Here is a 17,669-nt window from a genome sequence, read left to right as displayed (position 1 = left end):
TGAACTGAAAGAGGATATATTTACACAGCTGAACACTCATCTGCAGTACTGGCAGGGAGTGGGGGAAGAATATGGACACTGGTGGGTATGGAGACATCGGAGCCCCCCCCTGTTGATGCCCCCGGGGGGTCTAGGAAGGGATCGGGGCATTACAGTCAATTAGAAGTCAGGCAGGAAGGGAGGGCTCCCCCTGTAGGCTGTTAGGGGAAGGGAAGGCAGTCACATGGAGATTTGGTGACTGATGGCAAATGAATGTAAACCTCAGACAGAAGCTTGTTGAAGGTGAGTGGAACCTCCCAGGCAGTGCGGGGCCAGAGGGGACACGAGGAGTCCTGGATACGGGAGAGGGTGGCCGGAGCCTTCCTGCCATGTTACCGGTTGGGGCACTTAGAGACAAGCAAGCAAACATGATGCCCCCTTCCCTCCTGGTTCCCTCCGGGGTTCATCCTTCCTGCCCAAAGTCTTCTGTAAATTTCTTCACTTTTAGCAGGTCCTCAGCATTGACGGTGGGCCGGGTCGTAGCCAGAGATCGCAGCATATCGGACTGAGAGGGAAAACAGAAGTGCGTTAGGCGATCCGAATCGCAATCTGTATTCTTTCATCTGGCCCCAAATTCTGCACCAATAAATTCCACACATTATCCTGGCATCAATGTGCTGCGGCTGTAGGGCGTTCCTGTCCCGTACAGTGATGGTGGTGAGGGATGTTGTCACCCTCACCTGAGAGCACAGCATTACAGGCCTATAAACAGCGATCGGCAGATTCAAAGGCGTAAATCAATAAGAATCGCACCGACAAGCGGGTACAAGTACTGAACACGTCGCCATTTTCCTCGGTAAATATAATTCTAAGGGCTCGTTCACACTTGACGAAACTTCTAACTCTTCAAAAACACCTCTATAGCGTTACCCCCGGCTCACATATATGGAGCCACGCGAGCTGCGTCTTGTGCGGGTACTAGAGCCCAGTCATGTGAATGGAGTCCTCTGCCGGGACACGAGGGAAGAAGTCCCGCACTTCACTGGGATCCCTCTGCGCAGATTTGAGGCGCTTTATAGGCATTTTACATGCGCTAAATCCGCACTACAAACGCCAATAAACTCTAATGGTATAAACGCCTCACAAACGCCCCGCAAACGCCTCGCAAACGCCTCACAAACGCCCCGCAAACGCCTCGCAAACGCCTCAAAAACGCCCCGCAAACGCCTCACAAATGCCTCACAAACGCCTCGCAAACGCCTCGCAAACGCCCCGCAAACGCCTCACAAACGCCCCACAAACGCCTCGCAAACGCCTCACAAACGCCCCGCAAACGCCTCACAAACGCCCCGCAAACGCCTCACAAACGCCCCGCAAACGCCTCACAAACGCCCCGCAAACGCCTCACAAACGCCTCACAAACGCCCCGCAAACGCCTCACAAACGCCCCGCAAACGCCCCACAAACGCCACGAAAACGCCCCACAAACGCCACGAAAACGCCTCACAAACGCCCCGCAAACGCCACGAAAACGCCTCACAAACGCCCCGCAAACGCCCCACAAACGCCACGAAAACGCCCCACAAACGCCACGAAAACGCCTCACAAACGCCCCGCAAACGCCCCACAAACGCCACGAAAACGCCTCACAAACGCCTCGCAAACGCCCCACAAACGCCACGAAAACGCCACGAAACCGCCTCACAAACGCCCCGCAAACGCCTCACAAACGCCCCACAAACGCCTCGCAAACGCCTCACAAACGCCCCGCAAACGCCTCACAAACGCCCCGCAAACGCCTCACAAACGCCCCGCAAACGCCCCACAAACGCCACGAAAACGCCCCACAAACGCCACGAAAACGCCTCACAAACGCCCCGCAAACGCCACGAAAACGCCTCACAAACGCCCCGCAAACGCCCCACAAACGCCACGAAAACGCCCCACAAACGCCACGAAAACGCCTCACAAACGCCCCGCAAACGCCCCACAAACGCCACGAAAACGCCTCACAAACGCCTCGCAAACGCCCCACAAACGCCACGAAAACGCCACGAAACCGCCTCACAAACGCCCCGCAAACGCCTCACAAACGCCCCACAAACGCCTCGCAAACGCCTCACAAACGCCCCGCAAACGCCTCACAAACGCCCCGCAAACGCCTCACAAACGCCTCACAAACGCCTCACAAACGCCTCGCAAACGCCTCGCAAACGCCCTGCAAACGCCCCACAAACGCCACGAAAACGCCCCACAAACGCCACGAAAACGCCTCACAAACGCCCCGCAAACGCCACGAAAACGCCTCACAAACGCCCCGCAAACGCCCCACAAACGCCACGAAAACGCCCCACAAACGCCACGAAAACGCCTCACAAACGCCCCGCAAACGCCCCACAAACGCCACGAAAACGCCTCACAAACGCCTCGCAAACGCCACGAAAACGCCACGAAAACGCCACGAAACCGCCTCACAAACGCCCCGCAAACGCCTCGCAAACGCCTCACAAACGCCCCACAAACGCCTCGCAAACGCCTCACAAACGCCCCGCAAACGCCTCACAAACGCCCCGCAAACGCCTCACAAACGCCTCACAAACGCCTCGCAAACGCCTCGCAAACGCCCTGCAAACGCCCCGCAAACGCCTCGCAAACGCCCCGCAAACGCCACGAAAACGCCTCACAAACGCCCCGCAAACGCCTCACAAACCCCCCACAAACGCAACGCAAATGCCTCACAAACACAACGCAAAGCCTGCCAGACGTTTGAGAAGCGTCACCATAGACTTGAATGGGAGGCGATGAAAGGCTTCAACTCCTCCCGACTCAACATGAGGCTTCAATTTTGAAGCAAAGAGACGCTAACGCTTCATGTTTTGCTAATGTGAACCACACTGTGAGCTGCCCTTAGTATCATTTCCATGGGTGTCTGAGGAGCGTTAAAAACACCCCACAAATGCCTGCTTTCAAAGATAGTGTGAACGAAGCCTAAAGGTGCCAGTGACATGAAAAGTTCCCCACATCGGTGATAACCCCTGCCATCCACACACACAGGTGACAACTCCTGCCATCCACACACAGGTGACAACCCCTACCATCCAGGCACACAGGTGACAACCCGTGCCATCCAGGCATACAGGTGACAACCCCTGCCATCCACACACACAGGTGACAACCCGTGCCATCCACACACACAGGTGACAACCCCTGCCATCCACCCACACAGGTGACAACCCGTGCCATCCATACACACAGGTGACAACCCCTGCCATCCACCCACACAGGTGACAACCCCTGCCATCCAGGCATACAGGTGACAACCCCTGCCATCCAGGCATACAGGTGACAACCCCTGCCATCCACCCACACAGGTGACATGTGCCATCCAGGCATACAGGTGACAACCCGTGCCATCCAGGCATACAGGTGACAACCCGTGCCATCCAGGCACACAGGTGACATGTGCCATCCAGGCATACAGGTGACAACCCCTGCCATCCATGCACACAGGTGACAACCCGTGCCATCCAGGCACACAGGTGACAACCCCTGCCATCCACGCACACAGGTGACAATCCGTGCCATCCACACACAGCTGACGACCCGTGCCATCCACACACACAGGTGACGACCCGTGCCATCCACACACACAGGTGACGACCCGTGCCATCCACACACACAGGTGACGACCCGTGCCATCCACACACACAGCTGACGACCCGTGCCATCCACACACACAGGTGACGACCCGTGCCATCCACACACACAGGTGACGACCCGTGCCATCCACACACACAGGTGACGACCCGTGCCATCCACACACACAGGTGACGACCCGTGCCATCCACACACACAGGTGACGACCCGTGCCATCCACACACACAGGTGACGACCCGTGCCAGCCACACACACAGGTGACGACCCGTGCCATCCATACACACAGGTGACGACCCGTGCCATCCATACACACAGGTGACGACCCGTGCCATCCATACATACAGGTGACAACCCGTGCCATCCACACACACAGGTGACGACCCGTGCCATCCACACACACAGGTGACGACCCGTGCCATCCACACACACAGGTGACGACCCGTGCCATCCACACACACAGGTGACGACCCGTGCCATCCACACACACAGGTGACGACCCGTGCCATCCACACACACAGGTGACGACCCGTGCCATCCACACACACAGGTGACGACCCGTGCCAGCCACACACACAGGTGACGACCCGTGCCATCCATACACACAGGTGACAACCCGTGCCATCCATACACACAGGTGGCAACCCGTGCCATCCATACACACAGGTGACAACCCGTGCCATCCATACACACAGGTGACAACCCATGCCATCTATACATACAAAGACACCAAAACAAGTTCAGAACTGAAGTTCTGTGTAATAAAATGGAATGACACCGGGAAAAAGTATTGAACACGCTAACTGAAATGTATTTCATACTTGGTACAAAATCCTTTGTTGGTGATGATGCTTCCGGACGCCTCCTGCATGGAGGAACAAGTCACATGCATCGCTCAGGTGGGATTTTGGCTCAGTCTTCCACATCTGGAAGGTTCCGTGGGCCTCTGCTATGAGCTCGGATCTTTAGTTCTTTCCATTGGTTTTCTATTGGATTCAAGTCAGATGATTGGCTGGGCCATTCTAGCAGCTTTATTTTCTTTCTTTGAAACCAATGGAGAGTTTCCTCTTGTTTGGGATTGTTGTCTTGCTGGAATGTCCGTCCTCGCTTCATCTTCATCATCCTGGTAGATGGCAGCAGTTTTTTTTCCATCCATCCTTCCTTCAATGACATGAAGTTTGCCAGTATCGTATGCTGATAAGCAGCTCCACACCATGATGTTCCCATCGCCATGCTTCATTGTTGGTCTGGTGTTTTTGGGGTGATGTGCAGTGGCATGTGACCTCCAAACATGGTGTGTATTATGGCATCCAGAGTTCCATTTTGGTCTCATCTGACCAGACTACATTCTCCTGTATTTCATAAGCTTGTCTAAATGTTGTGCAGCAAACGTTAATCAAGCTTCAACATGCTTTTTCTTCAGCAATAGAGTCTTGCGTGATGACGTGCATACAGGCCATGGTGGCTGAGTGCATTACTTATTGTACCTGCTAATTCAGGTTTTTCTGAAGCTCTCCACAAGTGGTCCTTGGCTCTTGGACAACTCTTCTGATAATTCTTTTCACTCCTCTGTCAGCAATCCTGCAAGGAGCACCTGGTTGTGGCTGGTTTATGGTAAATTATGTTATTTCAATTTCTGGATTATGGCCCCAACAGTGCTCACTGGAACATATAGAAGTTTAGAAATCCTTCTGTAACCAATGCCATCAGTATGTTTTGCAACAACAAGGTTGCGAAGGTCTTAAGAGCTCTTTGCTTTTACCCATCATGAGATGTTTCTTGTGCGACACCTTGGTAATGAGACACCTTTTTATAGGCTATCAGTTGAGTCTGAACCAGCTGATATTAGTTTGCACTGACAAGGGGCAGGACTGCTTTCTAATTATTGACAGATTTCAATTGGTGTCTTGGCTTTCCATACCCTTTTGCACCTCCCTTTCTTCGTGTACTCAATACTTTTTCCCTGTGTCATTCCATTTTATTAAACAACTTAATTTCTGAACGTAATTGTTTTGGTTTCTTTGTATGTATGGATTGCATGAGTTGTTACCGACACGTGGTGAAAATTTCATGTCAAAAGCACCTTTAAAAATATATTTACTAAGAAAAATTGTGACAAGTTCAACACTTATTTTACCCGCTGCAAGAAAAATATCTGCATCTGCATTTTTTTGCATTGGACCCTGCGAAGCGCTGCAACCAAAAACAGCGAATCACGGGGGCAGTGCACAGGCTACTAGAGAGCATTCCTTCAGCTTCACATCTGTTCAGATTTAGAATTTGCACCATGTTACACCCTAAATATGGATGTAACATGGAACAAGGTCCAAAAGGTGGAATTCAGGAACAAATCATCCCTGAAGGAACCGATTGGTGTCTTCATATCTTTCTGCTACCCTTCAGTGCATTAGGCTCATGTATGTGCATGATCCATTGGACAGCGTGTCATAGAACTTACGCCCATGATTGGTGGATGAAGCCGACACGTGTGACAGTGTATGGAGGATCTACTGGAAAAGAGACCTCAATGGCCGTTTTTTCCTTTCCTTTTCTATTTCACCCCAATGACAGTTGGAAGAAAAGCACAGACTGTTCTTTAGTCAGCAGTTCATACAACAGGTCTTACCATGCAGACTACAGGCTCCTGCAGTTTATCCCCCTGCACCTCCATCCAAGTCATCTCAACGGCTCCGGGGTCCCCAGGGGAACACGGTGTTAGCAGGTCATCCACTATGACACCGGGGTTAGTGCGAGAAGGACCTCGTACCTGACACATACAGAAGAACAACCAATCAGAACATCCATCACACTGATTATAATTCACAGCTATCCTAACACACATCAGCTTTTTGGTTCTCTACCGTTTTAAAATGTGTGGCTGATTGCACTTTGCGCACTGGTTGCATTAACGCGTCGCGCACGATGATGCTGATATCTGCACCCGAATAGCCATCTGTTTTCTGGGCCAACTCCCGAATATTGGCATCACTTAGGCTGTGGGGGGTGTTCCCTAGGTGCAGACGGAACATCTGAGCTCTGGCAGCTTCCTCTGGTAGTGGGATGTATATCCGCTTCTCAAACCTGAGAACAAGAATAGAATATTATCTACAGACAAAAGTCTAAAGAAAAACATAAAAAGGAACAACCTATTAAAAGCTGCAAACGCTGCAACACAGCGCACCACTCTTTAGTAAAGTAGAAGAAAACCCTAAATCAAACTATCCTAATGTTCCCCCCCCCCCCATCTAATCCACTCCAGTCATGTGATCCAGCAGCTCCAGTCCCCTGTGTAAGTAAGCAGCTGCTGCAGGGGAGAGGAGATCGTGCCGACAAAGGCTGGGCTGTGGGGCCTATGGGTGAAGTTACCACTCATGCAATTCACAGCCGTTGTTGAGAGCGCCTGAGCTGCAGATCACATGACTGAAGCTTAATAATAGGTAAGTACACAAATCTTTGTATGCCGGTCAGACAGAACTGATAGGAAGAGGGGAGAGAACAGCGCCAGTATGACCGCAGGCAGATCACTTTGCTGTTTGTTGAATTGTCTTTGTGACAACAAAAACTAACTGCTGCAGATATAAAGTGAAGGCAGCTAGAAAACCTAAAAGCAGTGTGGCAGCCATTACAAATGTGGTACTTCTGGGTACTGCAGGGATGGCTGCTACACCCCCCACACATTTCTACTGGCCCATTACTGTGATGGGCCAGGACACTGGCCAATAGGAATGTGCAGGAGACAGAAATGGACAACCATTGACACTATGAGGATTGGCCTGGTGCTCCTCCGTATCTGTAGGCTTTTGTATCCTCTGCAGGTACATGCAGAACCTCTCGGTGCCTTCACTTTATATGTGCAGCTGATTTTTTCCAGTAGAAATGGAATCCCTTTTAACTCAATTAAACTTTCAGTTTAAATTGGCTAAAGGATCGGAAACACGCCTATAGCTATACACTCAGTTCATTGTCTGGAAATGAGCTCAGGCGTCCTCTGAACTCATCCTGTCCAAACATCAAGTAGATATATATATATTTACTCCAATTAACCACATGTAAACAAAGGGGCGGGATCCTGGTGACATCACTGCCCTTATATGGACACATGCATATATTTGACAAAATGTACGTGTTCATATAATGGCTGTGATGTCACCAACATCTCCCCTTTGTTTACATGTGCTGCAGACAGGAATGACCTGGCCCATAGCTGACGAGTAAAAAAAAAATAATAATCATGATAGAGATGGATTTGGCGGACACCCCAGCACATCTCTACTCCGTCCTGACCAGGGAACTCTAGCTCTGCCTCAGCGGAGGGTATGTCAGACCTCTGCTGTGAGACCACTGCTTTTACACAGGAAGACAGACAGCAGCAGATGGGCAGGAACATGAATATAGCAACAGAGGTTATAATCCTACCCCACTCAACTGAAAAAACAAGTGGAGGCATTTCCCATGATTTCCTCTGACAGTGACACCCGGATATTGGGACCCAAAGTGAGGACTCCCCAGCGGGGACACAGACAGCAATAAAAACTTTGACAAGTACTAACCCTTCCTCTCATCAAAAAACAAAACACGTTTGTAGAGTTTGGCTTTCCACACCACGCTAGTAAAAATATCAAGTTTCTTGAAATCCCGAATCTCACCTTCTTCGGATGGCGGAGTCCAGCACCCAGGGTATGTTTGTAGCTCCCAGAACCAGGATCCCATCATTGTTATTGCCAACACCTAGGAGAAGAAAGGGGTCATTGTGTTATGTGGAACCCAAGTCACTGGATCTGCTGATTGTAACCCAAGCTTTGGCAAACACTAACATAATGAAAATAAACTCAACCATTAAATCTCTATCTGATCTTTAACATATTTATGACATTTTATAGATAATCTTCAATCTGTTTACATTAAAACTTTCAATAAATGAAGACACTTCCAGTTATAGGGTGACAAGTGCGTAGTTCCTGTCTCCCAACTGCCATCACAAAAACTGCCCTCAGCAATGGCATGTAACTGACACTGAAGCAAGTGCATGTAGACAAGAAGTCACTGCAAAGAGGTTGGATGAGATCAGCAGCAATGAAATGTGAAAAGGTATTTTAAAAAAGAAAATTATATTGCCGTTGTTTATGGCAGTGCTTTAGTAGAATACATTTCATCCATTTGGATTTACATCTACTGGAAGGATGCACCGGTGTGTGACGATGAGGAACGGGGTGTGGCTGTCAGGTTAAGGAAGAGCACTGTACCTTGCATCTGCACCAGGAACTCTGTCTTGATTCTGCGGGCAGCTTCACTTTCATTCTCATTCCGAGAGCCACAGAGGGAATCAACCTCATCGATGAAAATGATGGAAGGCTTGTGCTGTCGCGCTAATTCAAACAGGTTCTTTACCAGCCTGTAATACACAGGAAGATTACACAATTATTTCCACATCAAACATCAAGAATCCATTTAGGTGCTTTATTAACCCCTTGCTGCTGGCGCCTGCCGACCCTTTAACGATTTCTTAGTGCCCTGAGACAGAGGTGGTCTTACTGATCATGTGATCACCGTGATTGGCTGTCACAGTGATCCTGAAATATAGACCCAATCCCTAGCATATAAAAAAAATACTATTAGGATTTTAAAGGTACCACACCATGTATATAAAAAAGCTTACATTATTATTATACAACATTGTAAAGAATTTGTAATAACAAACATTGAGGTACTGTGAAAAACAAAGACAGTGATATATTATGCCAACAGTTGACAATCACATTCCAAATTGATCCCTAAGATTTCATATAGTTATTTCCAACGCGTTTCGCACGACAAGCCCGCTTCCTCAGGGAGATCTGGAATCTATTTCTAAAGTTACAAACAAAGGCAACATAAGTAACAGCATGACCTTGTAAATACAAATGTTATTCTCTCTCTATATATACTCGGGACCACTCCACATATATGCATCACCTGTTACAAGGAGGCTCACATGACTTAGAATTGGTTCCCAAACTTAGATTAATACAGAAGGTCACCAAAAAAGAATGTCCCCACATGTGACTAATGTCAGTACCCCTTAGCCTGATACCCCAATGGGGTCTCCTTCTTCCCTTTTACTGTTTGGGTAACGTTATGTATTAATCTATATTTAGGTAGGTTTTTTATTTTGTTATTTGTAATATTATTTCACTATTATTGCTTTGAAAGGCATATTCCTCTTTTTTGTATTATAACATTGGGCTTCCAGCTCTTTGAATGGGTAAAATCCCTGATCCATATCAAATTGTACAGTATATGGCCAGCTTTAGACTGTAAGCCTCTTGCATGTCAGAGCTGTAGGTAGCTGACAAGTCAAAAACCCCCCAAAATCTTTTAGAATATTAAGATGAAAGACATATACAGTAGTTGGTGGGTCTTGGGTGGAAGTGTCCTGTAATCCACACAACCACTTACTTCTCACTTTCTCCAAGCCACTTAGACATCAGGTCAGAGGAGGACACTGAGAAGAAGGTAGAGTTATTGGCTTCGGTTGCTACAGCTTTGGCCAGGTAAGATTTTCCTGTTCCTGGGGGTCCAAACAGCAAGATACCACGCCAGGGAGTACGCTTTCCTGGAGAGAAGAATGGGGGAACGTGAAACAGAATACAAATGTCCCATGATGACAACGCATGACAGCTCCTGGAGGAAGTTGCTGATTTAAAGTGAACCTGTCACCTAGACAAAACAGTTACATGTGCTACCTAACAGCAAGTCCCACAAGGTGCTATTAACGTCCTTATCTAAGAGTTTCTTGGGTGCCCATATGAGGATAATTTAAATTTGCTACGCAGATGAAACTTCTTTCAACTTGGGGACTAAAGCCCTTCCTCCTACAACAAAGTGAATACACACTACAGTCTCGTGGATATTAAACACCTTCTAGTGCCTGTTCAGCTTTAGCAAGTCATGAAGGATTTGTTCATTATTCACAGTTATAAGAAGGCATGGAAGCTTCTCTGGCTGACTTGTCAAGCCCCCCAGCAGTCATCCTTTCTTTGCTTTACTGATGATCCATTGGCTTGGTATTGGCATTTGCATGTCAGGTGTACTTTGTATTCTGTGCTATAGAAATGACAACTGGAATCCAACTGGAGGAAACCTCAGGCAGCATTTTCCTCTTCTCAGGTTTTATGAAACTGAACCTGTCACTAGTCAGCCAAATAATGGTAACGAAATTCTCAAATATCTGCCATCTATAGAAAATGAATGCACCTCCAGAGACTGATTACATGATGTATGCTCCGTTTTAAAGACTGGAGCTCATGGTGTTGGTGGTCCTTTCGTGCAATAAATGGTGAGACTGGAGCACCTTCCTACAAGTCCCAGCTGTACACAGGCTGATTGTAAAGTATATGCAGCCTTGTCTGTCCAAACCGTCAGGCAGACAGCCCTGGAAATATGACAGTGTAGACTCTGCAAAATGCAGCAATGTTTTATGGAAAGGGGTGGGGGAGGGATTCACAAAGACTGGATTCTGAGTATAAAGTGCCCTCCCTTTATATGGGGACATCCTGGTCATTTAGGATGAAATATATGTTGCCAAAACACTGACAAGCTTGTTTCAAAGTGCAGACTCTTTATTCTTGTATGATCACAAAGGAAAAGCAGTATTTCAGGACCATGCAGGGCCCCTTCCTCCGTATATGCAAAAGAAAAAGTGCAGCACTATACCTTTAAGACCTTACATTACCCAATATGTGCCTGAATTACTCTGTATCAAATCGTAAACATTTGTGGACAGGAAACAATAGAAACAAAGTCAATATAGTGCCTCCATATAATTATCTTGGTGCTCCTCTGTCCTCAATCCAGCAGAAGATTCCATACTGTCCTAACAGTGCAGATTATCACTCCTGTGAATGCGTCTTGCTTCAACACTCCAGTGATTTCCACAGTGCCGCTCCACTTCCCCAGTGCTCAACACTCCCCAAATCTTGTGACCCCTTAAATGAATAAGAAGGTCTTGATGTGCTTTACTTTGAGCCTCCAATTCCACACCTCATCCTCCTTTTCCTTCAGTTCAACATTAGTACCACTCTCCAGTTGTTTCCAAACAACCATAAAAACATCAAAAAGATCCGCACATAGCAGAGTACTTCTTTATTAAATGAATGATTCAGTCCCGGCCCAATTATTGCACAGATAGAAAAAAACAACGCTCCTCCTACTATCTCCCTGTGCGTTTCTCCAAGATGGCGGAGCACTACTACTTTATTAATGACGTTCCCTCCTATTCCTTCTGTATTGAACTGCATTGTAATTGTACCGCCCCCCTTTATATTGTAAAGTGCTGCCAAACTGTTGGCGATATATATCCTGTATTATAATAATAGTTTTGAATGTTTCCTTTCCACAAATATTTATGACTTGATATAGGGAATTAGGACACATATGTCCTATATAAAGGTATAAAGCTGCACCTTTCCTTTTGCATAGATTGTGGTCTAGACCATAGTGAGGCGTTCAGCTGCTTGTTTTGTATAAGATTTGACCATAAGTAAAGAGTATCTAATCTCGAACCCTTCCTGAGTCGTCACATGCCTGGGGAAGGGTGCCTGCATGGTCCTGATACGCTGCTTTTCTATGGAAGCCGTTTGAAATCTTCTGGCGCCACTTGAGGCTGATTGAGAAGAATGATCACCCTGCAGACAGAGAAAGAGAGAAGGAGCGGCGACCCACGTTTCTCCAGAAACTTGATAAAGTACATGAGGACGGACGCCACTTAAACCAATCCCCGGGAGTCAAAGAATATCAGCATGTGATGGATGGCCTCAGTCGCCGCTCCGGCCACACCCTGTTACGTATTTTGCCCCACCCACCCGGGGCTTGGTCACAGAGCACATACACTGCTTTTCTATGGGATCATAGAGGATTAAAGATCTTTGCACTCTGAAACAAGCTTGCTGGTGTACTGGTCCCATATTTCATAAACGCTGCACACCGTGACCAGCCAGGAGTCGTTACTCCATGGATGATCCCAGTATAGTCCGTGAGAGGAATATACCATAACCCTGCTCATTCAGGGGTATATTTACAGCCAAATTCAATGTCTGCTATCACAACACCATTACAGAGACTTGTTCCCATTACCAAATCTGAGTATAATGGGGAAGACACTGACCTGTGAATAGATGGGGGAAACACTGACCTGTGAATAGATGGGGGAAACACTGACCTGTGAATAGATGGGGGAAACACTGACCTGTGAATAGATGGGGGAAACACTGACCTGTGAATAGATGGGGGAAACACTGACCTGTGAATAGATGGGGGAAACACTGACCTGTGAATAGATGGGGGAAACACTGACCTGTGAATAGATGGGGGAAACACTGACCTGTGAATAGATGGGGGAAGCACTGACCTGTGAATAGATGGGGGAAACACTGACCTGTGAATAGATGGGGGAAACACTGACCTGTGAATAGATGGGGGAAACACTGACCTGTGAATAGATGGGGGAAACACTGACCTGTGAATAGATGGGGGAAACACTGACCTGTGAATAGATGGGGGAAACACTGACCTGTGAATAGATGAGGAAGACACTGACCTGTGAATAGATGGGGGAAACACTGACCTGTGAATAGATGGGGGAAACACTGACCTGTGAATAGATGGGGAAGACACTGACCTGTGAATAGATGGGGAAGACACTGACCTGTGAATAGATGGGGAAGACACTGACCTGTGAATAGATGGGGAAGACACTGACCTGTGAATAGATGGGGGAAACACTGACCTGTGAATAGATGGGGAAGACACTGACCTGTGAATAGATGGGGGAAGACACTGACCTGTGAATAGATGGGGGAAGCACTGACCTGTGAATAGATGGGGGAAACACTGACCTGTGAATAGATGGGGGAGACACTGACCTTTGAATAGATGGGGGAAACACTGACCTGTGAATAGATGGGGGAAACACTGACCTGTGAATAGATGGGGAAGACACTGACCTGTGAATAGATGGGGGAGACACTGACCTGTGAATAGATGGGGGAAGACACTGACCTGTGAATAGATGGGGGAAACACTGACCTGTGAATAGATGGGGGAAACACTGACCTGTGAATAGATGGGGGAATTTAATAGGCAATATCACAGCCTCCTTCAAAGCTTCCTTTGCGCCTTCCAATCCAGCCACATCGTTCCACCGGACATTTGGCTTCTCCATGACGATGGCACCTATAGCAGAACAGGGACAGCGACCATGAGAAGTGGAAGGTCCAAGTCACATGAACAGGAAGGACTGATAGCTGTGCAAATCACACCAGGCCTTCAAAATGCTTTCATGTTTTTATTTTCACATCTTTGGCTACAAGTTATAATTTATGTATAGAAGATTTACATATGATAGACTGTCTTCCCCCCCCCCCCCAGGTATTTTCTGGACCCCAGATGCAATTCCTCACTTTCTTTCCTGTTACCGTATTTCTCCATCCAACCCCCACTGATGTCTGACCACCTTCTGGTCCTTTCTATCTTCTCTCTCATCCCATGCCTATATCACTCCTGGATATCTTGCTGGTAATATTAAACCTTGGCGTCAACCATTGTTGGCTTCTCATTCGTTAAATGTCAGATGCTTCGCTGTCATCCAGGCCATCTGTCTTCAATAATTTGTGTCACAAACCAGAACAGGAATGCAGATACGGTGACTTTTCGCTCTCTTACCAGATCCATATAGAAGTTCCCGGTGAGTGGCTGAAAAGTTACTGAATCCAGATGGTCAAATGAAATTTTGGAACTGCTGCTGGCTTTGGTTTTCACTGTGCAGTCCCTGGGCTGGTCTAGTGAGCCACTGGCCAGAAACAAGCATGCAGCTAGCAAAATCTCAACCTCCATTCAACATGCTTATTACAGATCAGTCACTCGCTGAGAAGTGAAGCCAAGATGAGGACACCCCACACTGAGCACCTATAAACACCAAGGTAGATACTGCATCTGCAATATCTGTATCCTCTCGGGTTCTCTTTGTGGCTATATTCATACAGGCACGGAGTGCAGAAGAGCGTCCGTCAGCTGTGCTCTTGGATTGGTGGTCCCGCTTGTCGAAATGAAGATGAAAAGGTAGCCAACACCCCCATATTCTAACAAGTATTAAGGACACTGAGCCACAAAACATCCATTGCCTTCTTGTGTACAGTCCCTTGGCTCATTGCTAAACTTCCATAGATAATCTCCGAATGTACAGAGGGCAGAGCTGCCTCCAGAGCTCGTCAGAAAAAAATCACCATTTAAATCAATTCTAATATCCAGTTTAAAGTCGCCCACTGATTTATTTTTGCAGGGTTGATTTTGTGTACAAATGTATCCTTTAAACAAACCCTGAATGTCTCTCCTTGCGGCCATTTTTAGTAACGGTGAATGATTTAGCTATGTATTCACTTTTGTGAATCCATTCTGTCCTCCCTCTGATGACGAGCATGATAATCCCACGCATGTGCAGAACACTGGATCTGGACTTCCACTTTCTTTACATATTGTAAGCTCTCAGGATCAGGGCCCTCTGTTTCCTCTCGTACCAAATTGTATTGTGACTGTAATGTCTGCCTTCATTTTGTACAGCGCTGCACAAACTGTTGGCGCCATATACATCCTGTATAATAATAATATTGCCATAGTAACAGCAACATACGTGACTCTATGGTAACATGTAAACAAATGAGAAGCCAGAGCGTCAAGATGCAGGCAGGAGGGCGTGCTGATGCTGTAAAAACTTCTCCTCTCACTGTACTGTAATCTCATGAAATAAAAAATAAAGACTCCCGGGATGTAGGAGGGTGATATCCCAGGAGTCTCTGGGCTGGAAAGGTAGAAAAAAAACAAAAATGAAAAAAAAAAATAAAATAAAAAAACAGCAAAAAATATAGCAGAATGGAGAATGTAACTGGGTGCATCCAATAAATTCTTCAGCAATACAGGAACCAAAGAGAAGCACCTACCTTCCCCCTACTGTCCTTCATAGCATCTGGCTGCCATTAAGGTGAACTTTGAAAAGTAACAATTGACTGTGTGATAGGAAACATCTATAAATTGTGACTTGGCTGCATCCTGAAACCTTTTGTCCTGAATTCCTCCTGAAAATCCAGCTGCCTGCTGGTCTCCCCAGATGTGGTCATGTTCCTGCTGTGCTGGTCTCCCCAGATGTGGTCATGTTCCAGCTTTGTTGGTCTCCTCAGATGTGGTCATGTTCCAGCTTTGTTGGTCTCCTCAGATGTGGTCATGTTCCTGCCTGTTGGTCTCCCCAGATATGGTCATGTTCCTGCCTGTTGGTCTCCCCAGATATGGTCATGCTCCTGCCTGTTGGTCTCCTCAGATGTGGTCATGTTCCAGCTTTGTTGGTCTCCTCAGATGTGGTCATGTTCCAGGTTTGTTGGTCTCCTCAGATGTGGTCATGTTCCAGCTTTGTTGGTCTCCTCAGATGTGGTCATGTTCCAGCTTTGTTGGTCTCCTCAGATGTGGTCATGTTCCAGCTTTGTTGGTCTCCCCAGATATGGTCATGTTCCTGCCTGTTGGTCTCCCCAGATATGGTCATGCTCCTGCCTGTTGGTCTCCTCAGATGTGGTCATGTTCCAGCTTTGTTGGTCTCCTCAGATGTGGTCATGTTCCAGCTTTGTTGGTCTCCCCAGATGTGGTCATGTTCCAGCTTTGTTGGTCTCCCCAGATGTGGTCATATTCCTGCTTTGCTGGTCTCCCCAGATGTGGTCATGTTCCTGCTGTGCTGGTCTCCCCAGATGTGGTCATGTTCCTGCTGTGCTGGTCTCCCCAGATGTGGTCATGTTCCTGCTGTGCTGGTCTCCCCAGATGTGGTCATGTTCCTGCTGTGCTGGTCTCCCCAGATGTGGTCATGTTCCTGCTCCTCCCTCCTTGGCTTTATCCCCGCTGCAGCCTGAGATTGTGTAGACTAGCTGTTGAACTCCACTGAGCATGCTCCAGTTTCAGTTCCCTTCTAAGCTGCTCAATTCCTCCTTTTTCTTATCTGTGCAAGCCACATGACTATAGTGTCACAAATGGAGGCATATACAGTGGTAAATGACACTCCATGCCATTCTTCCTCTTCCGTGTCCTCATATTGCTAAACACTGTGAGGGTGGAGTATAAGATGGTGATTGATGGAGGCTTCACCTCCTTGTTAGTCCAAGCACATGTACACCATAGACACAGGCTGGAGGGGCGTGACACAGTCTGTGATTGGCAGAACCTCCGCCAGCTCTCTTTCCAGTGTGAACAAAGTGAAAGCTATTGTCAGCCAACTTAAACTCTGCCTACACCATGTTATAGCAAAAAAATAATAAACATTTGCTTTGAAATATAGATTTGTATAAAGTGTTAAAACAATTTACTGCTATTATTTTAATTCTCTATTCTGAAAACATCTTTTATGTCATGTGACTGGCACAGCACCAATCAGCGCATTCAAACCTCATTAGAGAGATACCAGCGCTCCAGAGTCAAGCTAACTGTATAAAATATATAAACTCAGCAGCTAGAACAAATCTGCGACCCTCAGCAGAATAGAATCAATTATAATTGCAAGAGCTGGTTTTAAATTTACAAAATTCATACATCAGCAGAGGACTAGAAACACCTCCCTCAGAACTTTCCCCGAGGACAGGGAAGACCTTGGAAATGTCATGTGACCTCCGAACTCCAATGATTTTTTATATGAAGTAAATACAGAGGTCTGAACTTTATACATAAATAGAAGGAATGACGGCAATTAAAGCTCGTGTGTTTTGTATCACTTTAAGAGGCACATCGTAGTTCTCACATGAAGGCAAATCTCCACCAAACCCATCTACTTCTCTTCATGTATTTCCTCTAGAAGGTTCCACTTACCCATCAGCTGCTCCTGGAGTTTCTTCTTCTCTGGATTTTCACCTTCACTGTCGCTATCACTGCTACAGGAGACAGAAAATACCAATGACTGCCTTTAGATGTTCAGTGAACATGGAATATATTTTACCCAGACAAGTTCAGAGCAATCCACAAAGTGAAGTCATCCTTAG

The 17,669-nt window shown here is 47.1% G+C and overlaps 1 protein-coding gene across 1 annotated transcript; it reads right to left on the bottom strand.

Moving 5' to 3' along the window:
* On the bottom strand, window positions 1-17,631 carry LOC149428955 (vacuolar protein sorting-associated protein 4A). The gene is made up of 8 exons (XM_089666897.1): window positions 17,500-17,631; window positions 13,723-13,842; window positions 10,069-10,225; window positions 8,877-9,025; window positions 8,280-8,361; window positions 6,495-6,714; window positions 6,260-6,400; window positions 1-544 (listed from the first exon to the last, which is right to left on the bottom strand). The coding sequence occupies exons 1-8, from the start codon at window positions 17,501-17,503 to the stop codon at window positions 443-445; spliced, it is 975 nt and encodes a 324-aa protein (XP_089523023.1). The 5' UTR covers window positions 17,504-17,631; the 3' UTR covers window positions 1-442.
* Between the last annotated feature and the right edge of the window lie 38 nt (window positions 17,632-17,669).

This window comes from Staurois parvus, unplaced genomic scaffold (genome assembly GCF_062004578.1).
Source record: "Staurois parvus isolate SC_StPar_1 unplaced genomic scaffold, SC_StPar_1.0 ptg002892l, whole genome shotgun sequence".
Taxonomy (NCBI): Eukaryota; Metazoa; Chordata; class Amphibia; order Anura; family Ranidae; genus Staurois; species Staurois parvus.
This window is presented reverse-complemented; position numbering and strand designations above follow the sequence as displayed.

Bases quoted from the DNA above. Each gene is read 5' to 3' on its own strand.
- LOC149428955 (XM_089666897.1), bottom strand. The intron at 8,362-8,876 runs GTACAGTGCTCT...TTCTTCTCCTAG, and splicing joins GTTCCTGGTGCAGATGCAAG to GTGTTGGCAATAACAATGAT. The intron at 545-6,259 runs GTAAGACCTGTT...TTTCCCTCTCAG, and splicing joins AGGAGCCTGTAGTCTGCATG to TCCGATATGCTGCGATCTCT.